The sequence below is a fragment of the Calliphora vicina genome, chromosome 1 (assembly GCF_958450345.1).
Source record: "Calliphora vicina chromosome 1, idCalVici1.1, whole genome shotgun sequence".
NCBI classification, from domain to species: Eukaryota; Metazoa; Arthropoda; class Insecta; order Diptera; family Calliphoridae; genus Calliphora; species Calliphora vicina.
Window position 1 is genome coordinate 40,208,659 of NC_088780.1, and position 26,152 is coordinate 40,234,810.

At 29.4% G+C, this 26,152-nt stretch overlaps 1 protein-coding gene across 3 annotated transcripts in view; it reads left to right on the top strand.

Moving 5' to 3' along the window:
• pnr (pannier) overlaps positions 1-26,152 on the top strand; it is a 73,206-nt gene that overhangs the window by 34,396 nt on the left and 12,658 nt on the right. For 2 of the 3 annotated variants that reach the window (XM_065498410.1, XM_065498409.1), the window contains exon 1: positions 20,359-20,421. The exons of the other annotated variant lie outside the window; for it this stretch is intronic. In XM_065498410.1, coding sequence (XP_065354482.1) covers positions 20,395-20,421 — 27 coding nt within the window. In that variant the 5' untranslated portion in view covers positions 20,359-20,394. Of the gene's footprint in view, positions 1-20,358; positions 20,422-26,152 lie in introns of those variants that run through there. 3 annotated transcript variants of the gene reach the window in all.

Genomic DNA, 26,152 nt, shown 5'->3' on the forward strand with positions numbered 1-26,152 from the left:
GAAATAAAAACATGCACAAAATATAATGGTGCTTGTTGCGTCTTTGCTAACTCTTTTCAGTAGTCCTTACAGGGGTGTAGTGAGCGCCTTCTTCCTTCGTTCCATGATATTCCGTTTAAATCTTAACTTATTATCCAGAAATGTTCCAAGAAATTTGGATATTTAGAGGTCAGATTTCATGTATTTCCTCATAAAGAGACTGAGATTTTTTCTGCGTTTCTCAGCCCTTTTGGACAAGTAGACTAAACAGTATTGTATATTGAGAGCTAGAGTCCGTAAAAACGGTAAGAGAATAACCCTATTTGGTGTTGCTCTATTATAAAAGGGAATAATACTAAAAGAAAACATAACTCATGTGATCCGCCTGTAAATAAGTAGATTCGTTATCCAAGAAAACATTTCCATATTTACACTCGATAACGGTATAATTATACCATTTAGACTGGTTTTGTTAAATGCATCCAAAAAGGCTACCAAGATGTATTGAAAGAAAGATTTCTCGAAAATACTTCCTAGCTCATACTGATCCTGATCTCTCACTTTCTCATATCCATGCTAAAACAAAGGTCAATCGATGTATCAGTTGTGATAGTTTTTTCTATTTTTCAGAATGCTGTTCTACTGGTATATTATCATATTATCCGACAATCTTTTAAATAAATGTGTCATATTCATAATTTTCACTTCAGAATCAGAACATATCAATAGACAAACATATCTTATTAGACAATAAGTAGAATTGAAGAATATAATATAAAGTTGGAAGTTTTGGAATACCAAGATTTTTCCGACTTCTTGAGCGCTTAAGGTTCTCAATTCGTTAATAATTCCTGTTTGATAGTTCTTCCTCCTTTTAGAAATGAAGACTAGCTTAATTTAAAACTCAAAAAGTAAATCATCTGCTGTTTGGCTTCGAGCTACTTAAAGAGTAAAGTTGGCATATTCAGTATGTGAAGTAAGCGTCCAAACATATCATATTTTTATCGACTTTAGGTAGAATTCAAGAGACCATTTGTATGAATACAAAATTTTTCTTCCAGCACTGGCTGGACTTATTAAATACTAATTATTAGATATAAGATTTGTACCACTTATTGTTAGTTCATTAAATAATGAAGATACAATAAATAAATGAAAATGAAAAAAAAAAAAACATTTGTTTGACGTAGTGCAGACACCATTAAGGTATTTATAGACGGCAATACTGAGTATTAACACTTTTCAAATTTAAAATATTATTGAAATCAATCGGTATTTCAAAAAATCGTTTTGAAAAAACATATCTTGTTTACACGATAGTATTACAAATATTTGGTTTCTTTGTTGATTCATATTTTTCTGCAAACTTTATTTTTATTTTATATTTTCTTGACATTTTTGCTTGCCTTATTTGTATTTATAAATACAAATTTTGATTAGATGATGAAATTGTATTATGATACTTGAGTTTTTGACAAATATTAATACTCAGTATTGCCGTCTATAAATACCTTTAGTAATATAAGTTTATAAGGTTTTTGTTCATGATGTGAATGAAATATATTGAAAAAATATTGACACTTTTGGCGCAGAGTACTAAACTCTTTTATCACATATCATGGGGATCTATAAAAACACAACTGAGCTACCAGAGCTCATGCATTTTAATAATTATAAACCATAAGTTTTAGAATTCCCCACAAATCTTCAATCGGATTTAAATTCGGAGAATGTGGGGCCAATATAGCAATGTAATTTTGACGGTTTTTAAAAAATCAAGGGTCTTAAGTTTTGGGGTCGTTATCTTGTTGCATCACAGTGTTTTCAATATTTCGACACCAATAATTCAGACTATCCAAATATTTATGAATTCTACAGAAAACCATCCTCAAAATATAAATTTTCCTCCTCCAAATTTCATAGTCGGCAACACGTCACGGACTTTTAACCCAGATATACCGACTGTACTACATGTAGTACACATAGTTCTTGTTTACAGGATACGTCACGTTTATCAAAATACCATTTTTTTTGTTCACATACTTAGTACTCACCAATACCTTATGGGAGATTGTGTGATCGCATTATTTTTTGCTACTATTTTTGAGTTATTGAATTTTTAATTTGTGATATTTTCATAATACCCATATTCAGTCATTATGGATATATCTCGTTTGTACGGAAAGTAAAATTTTGTACATTTACAAGTGAATAAATACTATATTTTTTTGGAATTTATATTTATGAAGAGTCGCTTGATTGTTATATGCATGAATGTTTCATTATTGCGCTTTAGTTTTGTTGTTGTGACCCCAATGTCCTCTATATTGGACGACTTAAAAAAACACTTTTTGCAATAAATTTTTAAAAACTCTAATTGCAATGTTTTTTATTTCTCATTTGTTTCCAAAATAATATAAAAGTACTTTTAAAATGATCAAGCTCATGCAGTTGGCATATCTGGGTTAATGCCGCATTTTGTTTTCGGTACACATATTTTGGAGCATCAGGTTCAAAAAGGTTAATTTTCGATTCATCTGTCCAGATAACTTTTTCCCAATCATCGAAGGTCCAGTTCTTAAAAATGTTTGCGAATGCTAGTCGAAAAGCCTTGCATGAAAATTACATATTTTGATTTCTCTAAGAGGGGTACGTTTGAAAATTTTAATTTGTTAGCATGAATATTGTTTTTGTTGTACCTTAAGTTTGTGATAAATATGACAAGTGTCAGAATTTAGGGGGTTAAGTTGTAACATACCATAAATGAAATTAATTTTTTATGAGGGCCTATACATTTTACAAAACTAAAAATGTATAAAAACACGTGAAAATGTTACGATTTATAAAATGAGCTTGTAAATTCTATCAGGAGAAACAAATAGTCCTGATGGAACTAGACGTTGCACAGTGCGTCAATATCTTACTAATAGAATTGAATTGCTGAAAAAGTTGAACCACTTATATATATCAATTTTCTGGAAGTCGGGGAAAGCCAATGGATTTTTGAATTCTTAAGCGCACCTAAAACTGCATATCAAGTTTTCTGTCTATTTGTAACATCCTGATAATACCTTATCAGGATGAACATGTTCAACCGCACCAATACTTCATATTATTAATATTATATAAATAATCCAAATAAATTTACAAGCTCATTTTATAAATCGTAACATTTTCACGTTTTTTTATACATTTTTAGTTTTGTAAAATGAAGCGGCCCTCATAAAAAATTAATTTCATTTATGGTATGTTACAACTTAACCCCCTAAATTCTGACACTTGTCATATTTATCACAAACTTAAATTTATGATTGAGATGTAGTCTGCACATTTAAAATTATCAAGAAAATTCATGGGCACTCGCATTATTCTGATAGAAAAACAAATGTCTTATCGAAATTCTCATTCATCAAAGTGCGTTTCAACAGCAACAATATTTATCAAGTTTGTAGCTGCAGTCTTTTGTTTTAGAATACCTCTGTTCGACTGTTTGCAACCGAAGAGTTTATCTATTTCCACAATAATTATGCAGTTGCGTTGAAAACAAACAAACAAACTTCTTAAGGAAAATACTTGAAAAATTAATTAGAATTATATAATTGTATGTTTTCCTTATCCATAAGTGAGTAAGTATTTAAAAACAATTGTTACACACTCATAACTAGCGTATGAGTACATATAATACTTCATTTCCGCCATCATTATGCAGTCATACAAGTACACGCACATACATACTTACATACTTACTCTTACATTTATTTAATTTTATTATTTTTTTTTTGTATTAAACACACTTGTATGTTACGCTTTTATAACAAACAGACGAACAGTCAGTCAGCAAGAAAAGTACTTGATAAAAAAAATACGCCACCAAAACCAAACGTTTGTTTGCCAGGGGAAAACACTTTCGTCTTTTGTGTTGTTTTATTATATTTATTTTTATTTATTTTTTTTGTTTCTGCTTCAAAAACCATTGATTGTGACAATGTTTAATGTACGAATATGAAAATTTCAGTTGTTGGTAACAAAATTATCAGCTGCACATTTGAATATTTATGCGATTATGCTTGAGACTATGTTTGTTTGTTTGTTTCTTTTTTTTCTATTTTAAGTTTGTCTTTGTCTTGTAATATGTTAATTACTTTTTCTTATCCGCTATTACTTTCATTGGTTATGAAGGTAAATTCTGATAAATTACCTTGTGAGTTGTAAGTTGGTAAACTAGGTAAATATTGTGATAATTTTCGAAATAAAGAAGCTTTTGTAAATGATAATGTGTGGCATTATCGCTGTCTATCAATAGTACAGAATGTCTTTTTGAAAGGAGCCCATCGCACCATATCAACATATGCGCTGGATATACTCCTACTACTAAGACTCTCGACTAGTGTTTCGTGTTCGTTTTTAAGCAACACCGAAAAGCTACAATGTTACAAAGTGAAGAGTTTCCAATAGTAGTCGGATGGGTCACGGTCTGGACTATGCATCAGGTGAGGCAAAACTTCCCAACCACTTCATTCTAAATACTTTTTAACTTGTATTGGAACATGCGGACTAGCGTTGTCATATTCTTGGAGTTTTTCGGTCAATGCTCGTTTCAAACGAAGCAATTGCGTTCGGTACAGGTTCCCAGAGATGGTCTGGTCAGATTTCAGCACCTCATAATAGATAGGATCTTTTTGATCCCACCACATACAGACAATTAACTTAGTGCCATGGATATTTGGCATTGGTGTCGATTAGACTGGTTGGCCGATGGTATACGATCTCTTACGCATTCAAGCATCATTTCGAATATACAAAGTCCCAGGTATCTCGGCTTAAATTCGTATTCTACCCAATTTTCATGCTTTTCAATGAATCATGCTGCTCAAAAACTTTTTGATTGCTCCTAATGAATTTGCAAGATCTCGTTTAGTTTCACAAAAAACTCCATGGAGTAATGCCTCCGATTTTTGGTCTTCAAATTTTTTGGCTGGCCTGGGAGATCGGAACAAACCATCGCTCGCACCTTAAAACCGATGGAAGATATTAACCTTGGTGAGCAATTCAAATTAAATTTCTGTTAAATGGACTGAAACAAACTGACAGTGTTATATTTACAATTTTTTTATTTGAAAATCCCAGGTATGACATAACGTTTGGAATATGACTTAGTTCAAATGCCTTTCGTGGCTTCACACGGTGGCACTGATCCGAGAGGTCTAAATTTCAATGACTCTGCCATAAGATCCGGCTGAATTTGAGCAATGGAATGTCATCTTTAGCGTCATCTGTTGATTGTGGTTTATTGCTGTAGTTGAGCGACTCCAGAAAATCCCAAAAATAAAAAGTCTAGCGGTGTCAAATCGAACTATCTTAATAGCCAATTCTCCAAGATATTTCATTAACTTTGAGCACCTCGAAAAGTTGGATGTGATGACGTTATGTTTGCCATGCAAAAGTCCGAGTTCTTGTGCATGGCAAGGAATCTACTGCATCGTGTTCTCTTGTACACTTTCACGGACAATGGTAAATTTCTTTTGAAACGAAAAAATGGGGAATGATATAAAAAAGTTAGGGAGGATGCCAATAACATCCGATGAATTACCTAGACGACTTAATGTTAAATGATTATGTAGGCTAAGTGATATTTTTTATGATTCGTAATTCATTTGTGCTTCGAAGGCTTCCAGATTACTGCAGGGATAAATCAAGGCAGGACAGCCTGTGAACGAAACACCATTGAGGTCTTAAAATGCTTGTTCTGGGAATGAACTGCTGTTCTTCACCTCTCAATGAGATGGCTGTTAAATTTAATACTAGATAATTATATAACTACATACAGATGCATTTAAACTGTTTTTGAAGTTATAATTAGTATATCGTTGGTCTCATGTAGAAAGGCAGTAATCTGGATGCCTTCGAAGTTTGTGTAGCTCTCGATTGATTTGATTTTGAGATTCTGTAAACCATTCCATATGAGTTAGCAGTGCCGCTATGTGTTAGCCACTCAATGTAATCCAGAGTTTTCAATATATGTTTTTAGTATAGATTATTGAAATTTTTGGAATGGATAAAATCAAGTATAGTCTTCTCAGTTGCCATACATGTGTATTCTGACAGGCCCTTAAATTTTTGTCTCTGAGCTTGCCTTGACAGCTTAACACTTAACAATATCAATGAAGTCCCGGGGTGCAGTGATTTACAGGGAATTTCCAATCCTGATGAGCTGGTCTAGCATTACGTTACTCTTTAAAACTTAGTCTCTAGTATAAGACTGAAGAGTTGCTTAATTTCAATGGATCTACAGAAATAGTTGTAGGATAACCAGTCAACTGTGACTATATCTGTACATTACATTAATATGCGCAGTAACTGGATAGCAAATACAATGATATCTGCCGAATGATATAACGAAGGGGAGAACCACGAGGAAATGAATAATGTTCCATTTCCTCTGGCTGAATTATGAATCACCTTGAATAGAGACTGTATGTTTTTACATTTTCGCTATCTTCTTCCCCATTCCATAAAGTATCTGTGTTATCTATTCTCATTACCTAGAATATGTTTCTGTTCTGTTCTCAAACGATAAGATTTGTCAAATTTAAGATTCTGGATGTAAACTCCACAACGGATTTCTTCTAAAAATATGACTTCAGAACAATTTACTTTTTTTACCTGCAGAATTTTATTTTGTATATATCATAGTTGCCTTTCAGAACTGTTATTTATTCGGAATGATGAACTGTTTGAGTGTCCAGCGATCTCGTTTGTTTAATGCTAACAAGTGTTGTCATTGTCATCTGTGTAACCAAAATATAAAGTAAATGATGTTCAGAATTAAATCTAGAATTGCTTTCGGTGTGGTCTTCATTGATCCTGTTATAATTAATAGGCTGTCTTAAAGTTTATTTAGTACATTTGCACGGATTATTTCACACAGATTTTGATTCAGTCTAATTTACTAAGTATGATTTTCTAGGGTGAAGTCTCTGATTGAGCAACGTCTTGGTATCGTATTGATTTACTTTTTAACTATCAAATCCACGATCCAAAGCGATCGAAGAGTGGTTGCATTTTTGATCCTGAGAACGCGATTCAGTATAAAATAAGCAAGAAATATCATCGACTCATATAGCCTTGAGATTTTCCCTGGCTCACCAATGTTTAGTAGTGTTAACTCTAGAATACAATTCAAAAAGAAAAAATCGCATATACAAACGCTAAATGCCGCCACAAAAAAAATAACCATAATCATAATAATTTGTAAGATATCTTGTTCTATCTAATTGTTTTGTCTTGTAATTTAGTATTTTATGGCTCATCGAAAAACGAAACATATAAAAACAACAAAGAAAAAAACAAAATCCAACAAAAATGTGAGATGAACACAAATTAATAAAATTACAAGCATAAAAACCACAACCAGAAATCACAGATGGGTGAAGAACAACAACAGCAACAACACCACCACAAATACGACAAACAAACGACAACAGCAACAAAATTAAATAAATACTCAAGTCTACAACAAATTAATATTAATTTAAATAAAATACAAATAAAGTAGTCTGGCGCACTTTGCATTAAAAAAAAGAGACCAAAAGGAAAAACCAACCAAAAAAAATAAGAGCGACTCAATCCATACCACTACTCTACCCACAAATGAAATCCACTTAAGAAGAAAAAATATAGATACCAACACACATATGTACGTACGTATGTACTTATTTAAATAAAAAACCACAACCAACAAAAACAAAAGTCCAAAAATCAATAAAATCGATTCAAGTTTGCCGACGCAACATTTCGTTATACAACATACTCGTACATACATCCATCCATCCGAAAAAAATACTCATATGCAGATACAACAGATACGTAAGAGTATTCAACCGATATGGGACAAATAAATATATTGATCTTTCTACACTACATACAAATCAAGATCAAATGGATTTCGTTCAAAGAGTTGAAATGAAAACAAACGTTAAAAATCCCCAATAACAACAACGAAAACAACCAAATAATAATGATAATGATTAAAATAATGAAACACTCAAACACAAAATATTTCAAATACTTTTGCTCCTCCATATAAAAAGATTTTCAAATGATACTTGAAAGATAAATATGTACATTTTTCTACACTTTTGGTTGTAGATTTAAGATTTTCGTTTATTGTGTTCTTCCACCAAATTGCTGTTAATGTTGTAATATTACTTTTTTTGTTCTTTATTTCTTCTGCTTTTGTCTTCTTGTCTCATTTTTCAGTGATCGCATTAGAAATAAAACACACAACAACTTGTGTAACATTAGAACAACATCATCTACATAAACCAAAAAAAAAATGTCGCATGCCTAACGACTTTTCAAAATTAAACAAAAATATGCCGACGCTTAAAACTTGTCTTTAGCTCAAAGTGGCTTAGAAGTATTTAAAGTGATTTTAAAGATTCTTTTTTTGAATAAAACACAAAAACAAACCCTTTTATTTGAACGCCACCATCAACATCATCTTTATTTTCATCTGCTATAGAAAATTAATTGTAATCAATAGAAAATTTTTTTGAAAACAAAAAGATATAAATTAATTTTGTCTGGAGTTTTTTATTTGGAGCCAAAACAATTAGTAAAAGTCTATAACTTAGATTAATGAGACGATTAGTTGATAATATTTTATATAAGGAGGAAATAAAATAAAGAAAGTATCTAGATATAGCTCAAGGTTTTGAATACACATAAGTATTTATAGGTATAACAATTTTATGCTTAAAAGTTAATCAAAATATTATTAAATCCAAGAGTCCGCCTAAGCTCTATAATCTAATTAAAGTTTCCAGTTGTAGTTGATATTTTTCTATGTTTTAAAATAGGTAGGATAAGGTCCTCCTATTGGTGCATTGTGAAACAGAGTTTCAACCTTTAGTTAGTTATAGTGCTCATAATATGCTTTAATTCTAAGGAGTCAGACCGAAAAAGCCTTAACAAACGTTTTTCCTTAAAACTTTTAACCCAAGTCTTATTTGATTTTTTTTATCAAGTTACGTTTGAAAAGTGTGTCAGTTATTAAGTTTAATCTCAATTATAGTCATTTGTTGTTAATCTGATTAAAATGGGTGACGAGAAAAAAGTGCCTACTAAAATTTTTAAATATTAAACCCAATATGGTCCTATAAAAAGTCAAAGGTCTGTCGTCAAACTGTTTACAATGTTATTAACCCTCCGTTAGTCGCAATCATTTTCAATCGAGACTAGTCGCAATGTATAAAAATTATATAAAAAAGACGCGTTTGAAAATAATCTCTTCACTTTTTACTTCGAAAACATAAAAACAATATTAAATGCAATGTATTTAAAAGAGTAGGGTAGAAGGGGGACCATACTCCACTTTTTTTTGAGGCGATCTCAAATCAAAACCACAATACATATTCTTAAATTTCTTCTTGTTTCGGATACATCTATGTTGGCTTTAGTTTTATTCATTTAAATCTTGCATATCTCATCTTAATATAAACGGTGAAGTCACCCCACGCATAGGGCGAATACGCCAAAGGGATGGGGCAGATTTGTTATTTGTAAAATAAAACAAAAAAATCCAAAAATATAAACGTATATTACTGTTTTATACTTTAATTCACAAAACAAAGTATAATTGGGGGATTCAAACGGTCTTCTATTAGATTGTATAGCTCAACAACAATTTGTTTAAACTAAAATAATATTTTACGACATTATGACAAAACGACCTAATAGTAGACCGTTTGAATAACCCATATATATTTATTGTTTATTTCACATAATTTAACAAAAAAAAAAATTAAACAAATTGTGACTGATTTGTTCTATATTTTATAAATATTTTGCTCAACATGACTGGGATTCCTTGTATCTGACGAATTTGCCCCAGGGAAGTTTTGAGGTTTAATATAAGTTTTTTCCGTACTTCAAATTAAATGATCTATTGTCACTTATTGTTCACTATTATTGACATTCTATCACCAACCAATATATTTTTTGTATCACAAAAACTAAAGAAGTTAGCACTAAAATTTACACCCTGAAATATTTTCACAGCTTTTTGAAAAACAATTAATCGCGTCTGCCTCACATCATATGTAAAATTAAACTTTCCAACTTTCAGGGATGGTAAATAATTGATAAACGAAAACATAACATGATAATGAAACAAAATCGGTTACTCGGTTTTTAAGTTATTCGGTGTTGGCAGAAATGATCCCCCTTCTACACTAATACAAAAAAAATTGGAGTAAAAATATTATTTTATCAAAAAATAGCTTACAATTTAGGGTGTATAAAAAAAATGTACAATAAAAAAATATATGCCTGTATCAACCAGATCAGTTGCGAGTAACGGAGGCTTAAACTTGTCTGTTGATAGAAAATCTGGTTCAGGTAGAAGCAATGGTCCATACGATGTTTCTAAAACCAATAAACAGAAAGCATTTTCAAAAGAGCTCCCAACACATCCGATAGGTAGGCAGCCCAGTTAGCTCAGTACTGTGGTGCCTCTAAAACAAACACTTTACAAAAATATACTTGTCACACAAAAATTGTAACAAATAAAACTTTTTTAAAATTAATCTCTTTTACTTTTCTTTTATAATAACAAATGAAAAAATATTTTTTTTTTATATTTAAATATAATAAGGACCATGAAAGCCCACATTAGATAAAATCTAATAAAAATAAAGAATTATTAAATAAAGTTCGAATATATAAAACTAAATTTCACAACGAAAAAATATTTTTTTCAAAAAGTTCTTGGTATTGCAAGTGATATGCAGTTGCTGCAAAATAAGCCAATGATTTGTTAAAAAGGGCTCTATAAATACCGAAAAAGGATGCTTCCATTCATAAGACTTAATGTGTTCACTTATTTTTGGCCTGATTTGGCATCCTGTCACTATGGTAAGCAAGGTTTTTGTACAAGAGAAGCAAATCCTCCAAACTGCCTGGAGCTAAAGCCAGTGAAGAGATATTGGGCTCTTGTTAAAAGAGAATTGAAGAGCACAAAAACGGTATCTAAAAGTGTCGAACAAAGCGACAGAAAGCACTATAAAAACCTTAATGGAAGGGTTTCCGAAAAAGTTACATAAATTCATCACTATTGATTAGAACTATAAAAATAATATTTTTTGTAAGTTGTAAAATAATTTCAATCAAATAAAAAAAATCAAAACTGTAAGTTTAGTGGTTTCTTTATTATTAACATTTATGTATGTATGTTAAGATTTTTTCGATTTCACTCCTTATGTTCAATAACACCTTTTTCATATCCTTATCCTAATTATAGGCAGAATTGTGACATGAATTTCACAGTTAAGATTTGCCACCACCAAACTTAACTGCTTTATTTGTGTACTTGTGGTCTAGTCTCTTTCACATCTTCTAATTGTATTTGGATTCATCCGAAAAGATGATCTGTCTCGACCAGTTTAAATGTTCTTTGGAGAATTGTATACGAGCAGTAAGATTTTTTAGAAACCGAGGGGAACTGCAGAACAGCCTCATTTGTTCTGCTGCTAACATTTCGAGAACTAATTGCCAATTTGAGATTTTTGACAACAGCTTGTTGTAGTCTCGATCATAAAAGTTGTGTTTTGTTCATTGACAATTATCCTGTGTGGTTGTGACTGATGTACTTTTGCATTCTGACATTGAGGAAATTCATAATTCTTAAGATCATTGTTGGCATATACGCAGTTTTTTTTTCGATGTTTCCAATAAGCGCTTTATGTTGATGCAGCGTTCATACTGCTCCTTCAAGTCTGTAGGTTTGTTGGCATAAATTTTAGGGATGTACGACAAACTTCAAAGACTTTAAATAACATGTTCTGTGCGATCAAGCCCGATCAACAAAAAAGATAAATTACTCATGCTGTAATTAATTTGTTTCCGGAACTTACATATCAATATTTTACAACTTGGTTATAAACAAACTGGATTTTCATGGCAAGTACGATCAACACTTATTATTTGATCTGCTGCATTTTCGAAGCAGATCGTTCAGTCTTACATTGAATCAAAAGCCATATAAATTTGAAAAATCCTTCGAATATGTTGATGATTAACAAACAAATATGATGATAAACTTTATTATTAAGATAGATGATGTTTGTTAATCAAATCAGCATCCAAATGTTGTTGTTCGAGTATTTATTACTCGAATCGATAGAAAATTTTAGAAGATCGATCAGATCAAATCCGTATAAATTTGCGAAATGTTTTAAATTAATTTGTTTCTGAAATATCCTGCGAAAACTTTGATGAATAACGACGAAATATGAGAATTTTGTGAATGTAATATTAATCTCGTTTACTTTTGGACCTTGATATTGCAAAAATGTTTCTGGGCTCCCAGCAATAAGACTTTGTCACTCAATTCTTTGTCAAAGTATGTTTCAATTAAACAGACATTAGTCACATTATATCATAACTTGATCTTCGTTGACATCTTATATATATTTGAACCAATCTATCGGTATGTGTGTTGTTGAATATGTTCAGACCACCAAGCTATCATAGAATAATATTTTCTTTATTAAAAATAAATATTTATCAATTTCAGCATTGTCAATGAAATAGTTGAACGATTTTACCGAGCGAAACTTTTTCTTCTTCTTGCATTTTCTAAAATCATTCAGCCAGATCTAGACGATTGAGCCATTGAAGTCGTTCGAACTATAATTGAGAAACTTTATACATGAAAGACATTAAATATTCAGGGTTTTACTTGATCTCTAAAAATCTTTAAAAGTCTGTCTTTCAACATTGTAAAAACTTTAAATATTTAAAATGTATATCACAATTATTCGTTAAAACAAAAAATCCACTTTTTAATTCTGACTCACAATTACAGATTTCTTATTGACCGATGAAATATAACACATTTTAATTCTCTACTGCCATACAAATGAACTCCATTAATATTTCACTAAAAAAAAATTCTAAATCCATTAACTACCATATTGTGCAACATTTATTAAACATGCACCATCTTGGACATTAATATCTTCTTTGTTATATTTATATAATTTTCATATATAACACTTTTTTTTTTAAATAAAACACCTCCTTATTAAAAATTTATAGCCAGCAATAATTCATTTAAAAACTTAAAGATTCAAAAGGCTGAAAAAAACAATAAAAAAAAGTGTAATATATCCAGCTGAGTTAATGGATATTTATTTACAGTTTCCATTTGTTATTGTTGTTGTTGTTGTTGTCGGCTTTTATATTTATTTATTTCATTATGGTCAAACAATAATGGGATCTTCCACACTTGATCGTATTATCATCGTCATCACCACCACCATCAACCGCATCAAGATCATCATAATGAAGATGAAGTTGATGATACGATCAACAGAAACAGAAGCAACAGAGACGGACTTTGATGAAGAGTAAACAAAAGTAGCACGCGTTTTCTTGGAAATTGTTAAATAAATATAATAAAAAGAAGAAAAATAAAGACAAACTAAACAAAGAAAGCAGGCGTGTGAGGTGTATTGAAGAGATATGTTGTGGATGAGTGAAAAGAGGCAGATATTGATATCATTTGATACTTTGTAGAAATATGTAGCGCCATGTATCGATTACTGTGTGAATTTAGGAGGATTATGAAGAATGTACGAGTATGTAAGTAAGACTGGGTCAATTTGTATGAATACAAGGTCTAAACTGAATTTTAACCTTGCGGAAATTCCAAAATATATTGTGCAATTCAAAGTTTGTGTAAAAATTTAGTTATCAGGTATATATTTTGAACAAGTACTTATCAATTCGGCTCTAAATTTCTATTAGCTTAATAAACCCTCTCTCTTTCATATTTCTATGTATTTGCTGTTTCAACACCAGATTATTCGTAGAATCATATCCCTCCCTACGATTTTTGTCGAAACATTAACCTGTCCTAATGGACAAATTCGAATTATTGCATCAATAAAATTTCAAAATGTTCAATAATATTCGATGTAACAAAATAAGCATTTTTAATGGAATTCAAGTTGAATGCAAGTGAATTCAAGCCTTGAATTATAGACAAGCAATTGAATTAAAGTTTTATTACATTTTATTTAATTATTCAAATATTTTTCAAGTTAAAAACATTATTACATTTGTATTCAAGTCAAATGTTCAAGTGCTTGAATTTTTTGAGGCTTTGGTGCTTATTGGGAATAAAATAAAATTGGTGGGATCCATATTTACAATAAATTTTAAAACTTAAGCATTTTTTTTACAAAAACTATATTTAATAGCTTAACAATATTAAGCATTGAAATATGCCAAAGGTTCAAGCACTAGGGACAAATTTTAAATCATTAATATTATTTAATATTTTAATACAAAAAAAACGCCCCATATAAGCTAGAAAATCAATTACTGAATGATTTTCACTCACTCTTTTTAAGAACATTACTTTCTTTCCGCATTTTCTATACTTAAAACAAGATACACCAACAATTCTCTTTTGTTTATATTTTCAATTCAAAAGGGATCAACCTACTTTTCATACCTTCTATTTGCCATGTTTAAATGTGTGTTGTTGTGTTGCTACATTATGATCCTCAAACCCACACAAATTATACTTAAGAAGAGGCTTAAGTGCATCTACTTATAACAGAAATAACAACAAAAACAAACGTCAAACAAATTTAAAATATAAAATCATTAAGTGGACTTGCCAACAATACAATACCCATGACAAACTCAACTCAATTGAAACCTGTTTCAATGCGAAGGATTGCTGAGATTTTTAGTAGATTTATTTTTGTTGCTGTCTTTTATGTCTTTGGTGACTGAGTTACATACTTATATAGAGGAAATCTATTGATGATTATTTGTAAATTGCCTAATTTTTTGTCATCGCCTACAAAATATGCAACGAATGACAATGGAAAGAATAGGGAAAAGGAAGTTAATTTATAACAAAGATGGGAAATGGATATTGTACTAATATTAGTACAAATTGGTACTTTTACAGTCTAAATTGTACCAAAATGTTAGTTAAGTAGATTTGTTGTTTTATTAATTGCAATAAATTATGATTCTAAGTTAAGAGATATTTAGGTTAATAAATATTGTCAGGATGGCTTATCCTGTGCAAATTGAGCCCATTTCTTTGTAGCAACATCCACCAGACCAAACAATCAAACATTTAAGACACCTCGCAAAAGCGACAAAATCTCGAAAAAAAAAATGTTTGTTAAATTACGGAGAATTTTGATAAAATTAATGTTAACAATACCGAAAATTCTCCATATTCTTTCGAAAGGTATTTGTCGAGAATTTATAAAATAACCAATCTTTGTAATAGTAAACAAATCTTGAACGATACTGCTAATTATTTGTTAATGATATTGTTCTCGAACCTTCGAGAAGGTCTACTTATATTCCAATATATATGATAGAGATACCCTTAAGCAACGTTAGAATTATTTAATTTTCAGACATCAAAGTTTCTCTTGAATGGATTTTGTTTTGAGTAGCGTTCATTGTACTTTCACTCAAATTCTAATGATTCTAACAATTTTTCCATTCACTAATTGCGCATTTGTGACCAATAAGTTTAATTTCACCATCTACTAGTTATAGTGAATATTTTCTTAGATTGAGCCAATTCTAATACATCGTAAACATTCATTCCTTGTCTGATAATAAAATGTCAAAATGGTGGCAGTTTGAAAAGAGGGACAAATATATTTCACACTCGTTACCTATTGAAATTTGTATTTTTCACTCGCCCTGCAAACCACAACCATTGAAAACTTTTATGACAATGCCATTTGCTGCATATCTGTAATAATCTGTGAGGGATATGTTTAGAATAAAATATGGAAATGAATAGCAAATCAATCGTATTGAATCCCAAGAATCCATTTGAAAGAGTTTCAATAACAAAACTTTGTCTTTCACATGTCCTTGGAAAAGTATGAAAATATGTTTGTTTCGCAAGTTCAAAATATATTTCATGCAATCATAAATCCAAACAGGTTGATGAGTTCATGTTCGCTGCTCGCTAACGATTAAGTCAAATCAATATGATTCCGTTTTGGCATTACCACACTACTCAATGAGATTTATAAATTTAGAAACTAAATTATGTTTAGATGTTGGTGAGATGAGTACTAGATAAAACAATATTCCTCCTTTCCGTGAGAGGAATTCTGGAAGTCCTAGACTGCTTGTGTACCGATCATCCAGTGACCCGTTAAAACTGCCATTTTCCTCGAAATGTCCTTCCACACGCAGAGAAAATATATAATTGGGCATGGTTACTGTAACGATTTAAATAGTGTTACAAGATTTTTAACAATATTATAGTCACAGTAACTATTTACATGATTGTGGTAACCATAATATGGTTAATTTATGATTCACATGATTGTATCAACCATATATATGGTTACAGTAAACAAATATATGTTTGTGGCAAACATATTTATGATGAATAATTTTATCATAATATGTTGTTCTCAGATTATGATAAGCCTTAAGGCGAGAGCAACATAATATGATAAGTCCTTCATCATATGAATGGTTGTCATAATAAATGGTCAGAAATAATATTCCTCTTAACCCTGCAATAGTCTTTATTGTATATTCAGTTTCTATTATAATTTTAATTTCAGAATAATAAATCGATATGTCGCACTATCTGATAAGGAATGTTCTATGAAGTCCTTCACCGCTTCAGTATTTGTGGTAGAGAAAGAAGATATGCAACTTCAAAAGAATTGGTATGATTTCTTTTGAAACTTAAAACAACGATAGAGGATAAGTCAAACTTAATTCACATATGAACAATTCCACTATGGGCAATTTCACGAAAAATAACAAAAACCCTTAAAACTTTTCTTCACGATGATCTGAATATGAAAAAAAGCTTTGAAGCTATTTAGAGCTTATTTCAACATTTTAAGGGCAAAAATAATAGTTTAAACTGACTATTACTACGTTTATACGCACGGCTTATGCCGCATAAACAGTGAATTAATTTTTTATTTGCGAATAGCTAACTCACGAAAACAATTCCTGATTAACGACACTATTTGCAAATAAGATTTTAAGCATTGCCATATGTTTTAACGCTTTTAGTTTATTAAGACGATTTTTAAATATTTCATTGCGTTTTTGAATTACTTGTATTGCAAGACGGACAAGAATTTTTGATTCTATAATTTTTAAATTTAAAAAAATAAAAAATGTATCATAGATTTTTGGTAATTATTCGAACTTTTTATATATGTAATTTGAAAGTAAATTTTTAATTAGGCTTAAGTTCATTTTTATTATAATTTATTTGTAATAATTCAAAGAATATCACTGAATACTAAAATTTTTAGACAATTGGCAAATTGGAATGCATTTTCTACCCTGCCAAGGGCGTCATCAACAATTAAAAATTTACTTTCAAATTACATATATAAAAAGTTCGAATAATTACCAAAAATTTATAAATAAAATATACACATGGCACAATAAAAGACTAAAATCAATTTTCAATCTCCAGTTTGATTCAATGAATCAACACCAAGGTGAAAGAAGGAAAGAAACACAAAAACATTCATAGCTAAATTGTTAACCAAAGGTTGACTACAGCAACACTAATAAAAATGATAAATTTGTAATAATAAGAATATATAATAAAAATATTTGAAATTTCGTCTAATTTACAAATAATATAAATATGAATTAGGCTTCCCATATTCTAATTCCTAATAATAGTAAGTTAAATAGATGATATTTACAAATAGACCTTGACAATGAAGATTGTTGATGACGCCCTTGGCAGGGTAGAAAATGCATTCCAATTTGCCAATTGTCTAAAAATTTTAGTATTCAGTGATATTTTTGAATTATTACAAATAAATTATAATAAAAATGAACTTAAGCCTAATTAAAAATTTACTTTCAAATTAAAAATGTATCATATTTTATTCAATAAAAGAGCTACCAAAAAATTAAATTTTACCATCCGGCATCTCATAAAAACAAGAATTTTCCGTAACCAATGTGACATATAAACAGTGAGTTAGTTAATTGCAAATAATTTTTATTTGCGAATAGGCTACGTATAAACGTAGTATATATTTAATTTTTTAATTTAATTAGTATGTTTTAGTCTAAGATGGCGGCGAAATGAATATGACTCTGATTGGTTTTTTGTAATTATCACCTTGTTTTTTGAAACCGAATATACATATATTTTATATTTATTTTTTTAGTTTTTGTATACATATATTTACAGAATATATATTGTTTTACTATAAGAGAAAAATCTGTCACGTACGGTATGTCACGAACGATATTAAATTTTATTTATTATAAAATCACCCAAAGATTGTTTTTACTTAAATATGGTGGATTATAAATGAAAAATATTTGGTTGAGAGTAAGAATTTAAAAGAAAACATAACGCCTCTCACCATTCGCAAATTTTCTCAAATTTCTACGTGTACCTCAAAATGATTTCTGTTTTATATCACGTACGATATACCCTTATTTTGCTCGCTATTTGGACAACAATGTTTCGAAAGAACTTATTATTTTTTGAAAATATAGTAGGGCAGATCTCAAATCAAAACCACAATACATATTCTTAAATTTCTTCTTGTTTCGGTTACTTCAATATGTTGGCTTTAGTTTTATTCATTTCAATCTTGCCTATCTCATCTTAATATACATATTTTTTTTAACATTTATAGACTGACAAAAAAGGCCTACTTTAAGTTAGCACAAAAAATTCGCACCCTGAAATATTTGCACAGCTTTTTGAAAAATAATTAATAGCGTCTGCCTCACATCATATGTAAAATTAAACTTTCCAACCTTCAGGGATGGTAAATAACTGATAAACGAAAACATAACATGATAATGTAACAAAATTGGTTACTCGGTTTTTAAGTTATTCGGTGTTGGCAGATGTGCCCCTACCCAACCCTCTGAATCGAACGTAAAGGCCCAATAATTTTTCCGATACTCTTATTTGTGCAAAATCTATTCCACTCTATAGGCGTACAAATGTCACGTACGATGACATGGAATTGCCCATTAGCAGTTTAATTGCTCCCCAATTTTTATTTTGAAGATTTTAACATTGTAAGTTACTTTTCTCTTTCCATAGGCTATAAATTTCCAGAAGTAGTTATTAAAAGAGGGCTAATTATCTTCCTTTAAAGCGAGTGCTTGTGTGAAAATCCTTTAAGAAAATCCGTATAGGTCGGATGCTTTCTACAGTTTTGTTTAACATTGTTCCCTTCCGGTTTAAATTGTACCAATAAAAGTACAATTGTACCAACTAATTTATCCCTGATGATTATGTATGTATGTATATGATTTTTGTTTACTTCCTCTTGGTTGAAGTTGAAGTGTTTGTTTGAGTAGAGTATGTATCGAGTTTTGAAGTAGTATTATTATTGATTTTGTTGCTGTTATTGGTCTAGATTACCTGTATTTTCTATTTCCACTTGAAAAATATTTGTATCCCTTTTTACAGACAACACTTACACAAACAGGCTGTCTCTCTTTAACACTCAAATTCAAAAGAAAACTCATACACTCTAGCGCCTAAACTCTCTCACCAATGATGTTGTTGTTGTTAATGTTAGTTTTCATAAGGGTTTTCAGTGCTGGTTTCATTGATGAAAATTGACTTTTGGTGTTGATTTCAAACCAAAAGAGCAACAACAACAACAAATACACATACACTAACTTACACATAAATAAACAAACAACAACATTTTGACTTCTGAGCTCTTGTGGTAGTATTGAGTTGAAGTGGTAACGATTTTTATTAAGAATGTTGTTGTTGTTAGTGTTTGTTTAGTAGTTGTAGTGTTTGTTGTTGTATGTAATACCGGCTTTTTACCTACATAGCCTGATCCGACTGTTGGCTGGTTGTTGGATGGATGAATATTGTTGCTTAAGTTTGTGTGTTTACTTTGACAAGTTTTTTTTGGATTATTTAGTATCTTAACTGGCCTCAAGGAATACAGTTCAAAATATCCATCCATACGTTTGGAAATGATACAAATCTAAACAAGCTCAATAACGTATTTTTTTTCAATAATAATAAATAAGTTTATAACTAAAAGAGAAAACGCGTTTTTCAATATTTGTTATTGTTTGTATTTTGCCATGAGGTCTTAATTATTATACAAAAAAAATAAAATGTTAAACTATTTATAATGGTTTTATAAATATTCAACAAAAAACCTCATAAAAATTTGTTTGCAAACAAATGAAAAATTATAAAAATTTAAAAGTGTATTGTTTAATTTGAAAAAAAAAAATCATAATAATAAAAATTATTATAAAAATATTTTATGTGAAAAAAAATAAAAAACAAAAAGTGAATTGATTTAAAATTAATTAAAAAGTTAAATAAGGAAAACAATTAAGAAAATGGGAATTCTCTTAAGCGACGGTGAAGTAAGTGTTTTTGAATAATTTAAATAAAAAAACAATAAAAATTGTAAAATAATTTAAAAGTTTGTAAATTTAAAAGTGTAAACAATTTCTGAAAGTCATTAAGAAAGGGATTTTTAAAAAATTCTGAAAATATGTGTGAGTCAGAAAACTTTGTTTAAAAAATTACAAAAAACTTTTCAAAATAGTCATAAGTTTGGGATAAAACAGCCATTAAACTAGTTTTCTAAAGGCTTATTCTCAATTTTGAAAACAATTAGTAGTATTTGGGAGCTGCAACTGGAAGTTATGTGTAAAGTAAGGTTCCCAACTGGGACCGATTTAAAAAAAAGTTATTTTATAACAGTTATTGTGTGACTTTAAAAATAAAAATTTATCTAAAACAGTTATTATTTAAAGTAAAAATAAATGTTCACCTGAAATTCTTAAAAAAGAGTTTCAAATAGCCGTCATAAAAAAATATCATTTGAGGAGTTTTATTTTTCCCGTCAGAAAAGAAAACTCATTTTATATAAATTGACACCTGGTCAGATCATTACAATTTGTAAAGCACCTTGCATTGCAATTGAATAAATTGTCATTAAAATAAAAATAAGTGGGATTTTAATTTGATATTGTTTGATTCCTATTATTCAATTGTTTTTCTTAAACAAATAAAATACTACACTCATTATATCAGATAGACTCTATAAAGAAAAATACTGAAAAAAAGTACAAAATAAACTAAAAGAGTTTTATTTTCTGACGGGAAAAATAAAACTCCTCAAATGAATTTTATTTTATGACGGAAAAAATAAAACTCTTAAATTAGTTATTTTTTTTCTACGAGAAAAATAGAACTTCTCAAATGACTTTTATTTTATAACAGAAAAAATAATTAGTTTTTTTTTGACGAGAAAAATAAAACACCTCAAATCAGTTTTTTTTATGACGGCTATTTTAAACTCTTTTGTAAGTGTTTCATGCGAACTTTTATTTTTACGTTAAAAATAACTGTTAAATGTGGAGTTGAGATCATTTTTTTTAATATTATACATTCTGTAAGATCACGTCAATACGAATCTATTGGCATATAACAGTATGGGTCTCCGTTGTCTCTAACATATTGATTTTTTGAAAAACCGTTATTTACCATCCCTGGTTCCCAATTTTTCTATACCTAAAGTGTATAGCGGGCATTTGTCTTGATAAATTTAGAGTTTTTGTCCAATCTATCCAATAATGCTATATATAAAAGCCAGTTATCATCTACCAGGTACATCATACATAACAATTGTCATAACCTCTTTGATATAACGTTTTTACGTCAATTTGGACGGATGGGTTTCACCGTTTAGTGATTATATGGCCAATTCCATGTCATCATACGTGACATTTGTATGCCCATAGAGTGGAATAGATTTTGCAAAAATAAAATTATCTGATAATAATTAGGTCTTTATGTTCCATTTAGAGGATACTATATTTTAAAAATATAATAAGTACTTTCTAAACAATGTTGTCCAAAATATAGACAGAAATAAGGGTATAACGAACGTGACATAAAATACGAATATCAACAAAGTTCATAAAATTTATCAAATAAAGAACAAAAATCCAAATAGGAGGCAATAAGTTGACAATTTCTCAATTAATTAAACAAAAAAATATAAATAAAATCAAATTTTGTGACCTAAATTATAGTATCCAAAGATAACCATTCTATTTTGTATTAGTTCCGGAGTGTCTAAAAGGTGACAGTTTACCCCCTCCTAGAACATCGCCTCGATAAAGTAGCATTTTCCTATTATACAAAGATTTCAAATAAAAATCCACTCCTACACCTGAAGAACCAATAACGGCACCTTTGTAGACAATATTCTTTATTTTGAAAATTTCCCTTATTTTTGTTTGGAATTGGTGTATTCATAGAAAAAAAAAAACTTTATTACAAATTCCCATTTTTATAGACGTAATTGCTAAAAATTATTTCTAAGAAAATGAATTGTTCAATTATTGAATAAAAATTTCCTCTTTAAATTTTCTTGAAAAATTCGTTAAATGTTAAACCCTTGAAAGTATTTTTTTTTCATCTTTTTCGTTCAATAAATTTTTCATTGAAATTTCCATATACATTCTATTTTATTTCCCTTATCTTATCCATTAAAATAAAAACGATGATGTATGAAATTAAAGCGTAAATTGTATTTAAATAAAAATTGCTCACCATAAAACCAAAAAACACATGGCCCCCAAAAATATATGTATCAATTGAAGAAAAGAACATATTGAAAAATTTTTGTTAAGAAAAAGTGTAGAAATATTTTAAAGTGCTATTTAAAATAAGAAATTAATTTTCCAACAAAACTTTTCGCTCTACTCTGTTATAAAATCACTGTGGTCAGTGAAGCCAGTAAGCTACATAATTTGTTTGAATATTTATATTATAAATTTTAATAAATGATAGCCTAGGTCAAGGTTCGATGATGATTTAAATATAATTTCCGTATTTAAATACAATATAATTTGTTATTTTCTTTATACTTATGTGGTAAATATTTTTGCATTGTTTTCAGTTTTAAAAGTGCAGTGATTAACATGATTTTATAATGAATTTGCACGTTTCTATTTTTAATCAAAATTATCGCCTTCCAAACGAAAATTTAAAATAACTAGATCTTCTATTGCTGCTTTGTTGGTCCAAAATGTCACGATTAGAACAAGTTTTGAGAATCAACCATGTTATGGATGAACCCCACCATAAGATGATTCCACCTCAACCATATATAACCATATTACGAATGTCAATAAAGTTCATAAAAAATATCAAATTAGAAATAAAAATTACAATTAATAGCTGATCAGAGTAAAATAACATGTTAATATAATCCAAGTTATGTGTTCTCTATATGCGGACCACTGCTTTCTATATGCGGCTTGTCATTTCGATTAGGTAAAGCTTGCCATTCATCCTAACAGAATATCTGGCATTATTTTCAGAAACATAACAGTGCGAAAAATTCACACCAACATGAAAACGTTTCCATTCATAGATTTTCATTCACCAAAAACTGAAAATTAAGCTTACTACTTATTTATTTATTTCTCTATCATCCTGCAGTAAATGGTTCAAGATTTAACAATCCTTTTAGATACAATGCGCTTAAAAGACGAAATTAAATTTTTGCCACTTAGCAAATTTTGCAGGTTTCATTTTAGAAGATTTTTTGATTGCAATTTTTATACCCTTCACCTTCGTGAGAAGGGTATATATACTAAGTTTGTCATTCCGTTTGTAATTTCTACAATATAATTTTCCGACCCTATAAAGTATATATATTCTGGATCCTTATATATAGCGTTGTCGATTAAGCCATGTCCGTCTGTTGAAATCAATTTTCTGAATACCCTAGATATCTTCGGGATCCAAATCTTCAATAATTCTGTCAGACATGTTTTCGAGAAGTTTCCTTATTTAAAATCAGCAAAATCGGTCCACAAATGCCAGAGATATGAGGAAAAAACCAGGACAACCTCTATTTTTGACCTATATCTGGATTACTAAGTCACTAATATATACAATATGGATATCTAATGATAGATATTTCAAAGACCTTTGCAACGACGTATATAAGACCATAGTAAGTTGGACCTACAATGGGTCAAACTCGGAAAAAATATTTTTTAACCCGAATAAATACAAATTTTTTTTTTAACATTTTAAAAAAAAATTTAAAATAACAATTCGAAAATTTTTTTTTCAAAAAATTAATAAACAACTTTGGAAAAAATAAATAAATTTTGTTTACCTAAAAATATTTAAAATTTGTATTTTGAAGTATAATTTGGTGAAGGGTGTATAAGATTTCGCATAGCCGAATATAGCTCTTTCTCTTACTTGTTAATCATACGTTTTGCCCAAAGAAGATGACGCCGAAGATCAACTGATCACATTTTATATTTTATCCGATATATTTGTGTGTTATTCACATAAATGCGAGACTTAAAATAATGGTTTAGTGAAATTAGGAGATCTTTCGGGCAAATTAAAAGTTAAGAATGCTAATTTTCGTAATACAGCTGAATAATTTGGGGACGTTTTGTGCGGAGTGAGTCTTTCCATGATGAATTGTCAAAAATACCTGAATAAAAACAAGATGACCCTATGAAAAAAGTCACGCGTCATCTGTTAAAGTAAAACAAATGAAAAAACCTCTAACTTATACTGCAAATATGAGACAACAAGATAAAGCACTGAATTTGGTTTCCACTTTCAATTTTTTTCGCCGAATACATTAAAAAAAACTCGCAATTGGAATACATTTTAATAACTTTTTTTTAATATTCCAATCAATCAATTTATCTTTAATATGATAGATAGTTCTGCTCCAAGTAAGCCACATAATATCAAAATTTAAAGAAAAGTTTCGCTGGAAACATTATCGTAAATTTAATTTATAGTAATTTTCCCGTAATTAAGAAAGTTCGTCAAAAATTGGAAACACTAGACAATCAATCTATTTTTCATACACAATCAAATTCGTTTTCAGTATCTGTTTAATGTAGGCCAATATAAAGTCAATGTAAAAGTATAATTTTTCATAAAACCACTTTGTTTAACACTTTCAACACTTTCAATCATTTCAACTTTTTTATTAAACTAATTAACACTTCATTAACATTCAATCAATCAATCAATTTGAGTTTTCAAAGGAAATGTAATTAATGTTAGCAAAAAAAAATAAATTGCTTTGAAAAAGTGTATGAAATAAATAATATACATATAGCTCATTTGCCTCAAAGAGGTGATAACTCAGAATTTGGACTTTTATCTTTTTACTTTGATGAAAATTTAGTTTTGAATTAATCGAAAAACATATAACCGAATTAAGCAAACGAAATTGTAACGATATCATATAGGACCCACTTAAGTTGTTTTGCCAAAAGTCCACAGATATCTTTATTCTTCCTAAAGCGAATAACAATAAATTTAAATGAATTTATCAAAAATATTTTAATTGGAAATTAAGTACATAAAAACTAAAACATATTAAAATTAAAATTTGTGTTCCTAAAAATAACTTCTATTCATAATATGATTACTCTAAATCATAACATGATTTCATTGGATCATTTATATGATTACTTTAGATCATAAAATGATTTCATTGATCATAAAATGATTTCATTGATCATAATTGGATTACTTTGAAACATATTATGATCAATGATATGACGATTATATTTGATCATAATACGATACCAATAACTATCATAATATTTTTGGGCTACAAATAAGATTTATCATAATATATTGCCCTTAGATTATGTTTACCACAACCATGTGGTTATGTTGGTACAGTGAAATAACTCCCCACGAAAAAATGAAATAACACCCAACAAATTTTTCATACAACTTAGGACTTATTTCATTATGAAACAACTCCTAACGCATAGGAAGTTATTTCATAATTTTTTGTTGGGAGTTATTTCATAATGCAATTACTCCCAATGAAACAACTCCCAATGAAATTTTTGTTGGGTTTTATTTCATTTTATTTTGGGAATTAGGAATTATTTCACTGTATTGGGAGTTATTTCATTTATTTTGAGTTCTAATTTGCAAAAGCAGAACTCATAAATATCAAAAACTGACTTCACTCAGAAAAGTTTTTTGCATTGTCGGCCTTCGATTGGACGCTAAAGTTTCCTTCTATGGTGTGTATCAAAAACTGGCTTCGCTCAGAATAGTTTT